We start from the raw sequence: 1,751 nt of genomic DNA, 5'->3' as shown, positions 1-1,751 counted from the left end.
AATTTTTATAATAATACAGTAATAAAGGAAAGTTAATAGTAATAATTAATAATTAATAATTAATAATAATTAATAATAATTCATTGATAATAGTGCGATACTACATCCAAAGGGTGGGCTGATATGGGTTATCGTTCAAGTCCAAGTTCCAAACGTAATCAACAAATTGTCTGGAAAAAATTTTAAAATTCACTAAGGAAAATCACTTTCTCGTCAGACAATGTTCAAGGCCCTGTGTGGTATGAAATCGTTTGGAACCTGTCCGTGTCCATACTCCACAGTCGTTTCTCTTTAATTCGATCCGTCTCTTGCCTTCCGAAAATGAACGGAAGAGAAGAGTCGGGTAGGGCGCGAAGTGTTTTGTCGGTGTATGGTACAACGCGACAGTGCTTTATATATATATATATTTATATATTTTTTTATATATTTATATATTTATACGAGTTACTTTTTTTTTACACATCATTACACCGCTTAATTAATATAATATCATTTCTCTTTCTCTCCCTCTCTTTCGCGCCCTATATATATATATATATATATATTATGTACAAATAAAAAATCCTGAAATATCCGCGTGCGTGCGTTACGAGGACCATCTCCGTATTGAGAACCAGGACGGGGAGCCAGATTCGTGTGTATCTCCGTGTATGCTCTCGTGTCTACGTGTATGTATCATTCGTGCCTGCGTGTATGAGCTCGGCGGACGGACATGCGGTGGATTGTGACCGGTTGTTGGACGCGAGTGCGCTCGTAACCGCTTAGAGACTATGTACAGGCGCGGGGGACGAGGGTGAGGGAGTCTGCGCGGTCCCCGGCGTGCCAGGATTCTGTTGCACAGAGTAGGAGTTATTTTGTCGCGAGTGCTGCTGTTGGTGCGATGGATGATGATGATGGTGATGGTGATGGTGATGATTCTGATGTTGCTGATGGTGGTGATGGGGAGTCGATGGATTGATGGTCGAATGATTTTGCATGAGGTTCAGGTTAAGGGGGTAGGATAGGGGGGAGCCCAGGGCCGTTGCGGCAGAGGTACTGCAGGCACCGGCTCCGGGCCCCACCGGGCTCAGTGCATGCTCATCCCCGCGTGCGGATGGTGGGCCGCCGGGACGGAGGTTGCGTGATGATGAGGATGGTGCATTAGAGGCGGGAGATGCGGGTGGTGGGGATGGTGTGGGGTCAGAGGCGGCGGGGTCATCTGTATTGGAGTCATGGGGGTTGTCGGCTGATGGCCGAGAGTGGTGGTGGTCTGAGGAGAGGTGGTGTTGCTGGTGTCCTGGCCCGCCACCACCGCTGCCGCTGCCGCTGCCGCCGCCAGCTGCTGCTGCTGTTGCTGCTGCTGGGCCTGAGCCGGCTGCTGCGGCGGCTGCGGCTGCGGCACCGAGCTGGAAGTGGGACTCTGCTGACTCCCGTTGTCCTCGCTGTCGGAGCAGGACTCGGCCGACGAGCTCCCCGCTCCCCCCTTGCCCTTGCTGCCGCTGCTGCTGCTGCTGCTGCTGTGGGTCTTGACGTGCTTCGCGAGATGGTCGCTGCGCATGAACCGCTTGTTGCAGACCGGACAGGCGAATCTCTTTTCGCCGGTGTGGGTTCGAAGGTGCCGCTGCAACTCATCCGAACGTGTGAACCGCTTGCCACAGAAAAGCCAGTTGCAAACAAACGGTCGCTCACCAGTGTGCCACCGTAAGTGGGCCTTCAGATGCGACGTTTTCCCGTAGACCTTGCCGCAACCCGGTATGTGGCAGCTATGGATG

At 51.5% G+C, this 1,751-nt stretch overlaps 1 protein-coding gene across 1 annotated transcript in view; it reads right to left on the bottom strand.

The window, feature by feature from the left end:
- Positions 1–509: 509 nt before the first annotated feature.
- The window catches only part of Sp1 (transcription factor Sp9), a 32,826-nt gene continuing 31,584 nt past the window's right edge, over positions 510–1,751 (bottom strand). Inside the window, 2 exon segments of the mRNA XM_018456260.1 lie at positions 510–1,600; positions 1,669–1,747. Coding sequence (XP_018311762.1) covers positions 762–1,600; positions 1,669–1,747 — 918 coding nt within the window. The 3' untranslated portion in view covers positions 510–761.

The sequence above is a fragment of the Mycetomoellerius zeteki genome, unplaced genomic scaffold (genome assembly GCF_001594055.1).
Source record: "Mycetomoellerius zeteki isolate Tzet28-1 unplaced genomic scaffold, Tzet1.0 scaffold565, whole genome shotgun sequence".
NCBI lineage: Eukaryota > Metazoa > Arthropoda > Insecta > Hymenoptera > Formicidae > Mycetomoellerius > Mycetomoellerius zeteki.
Note: the sequence above shows the minus strand (reverse complement) of the source record. Positions and strands in the feature narration are given on the sequence as shown.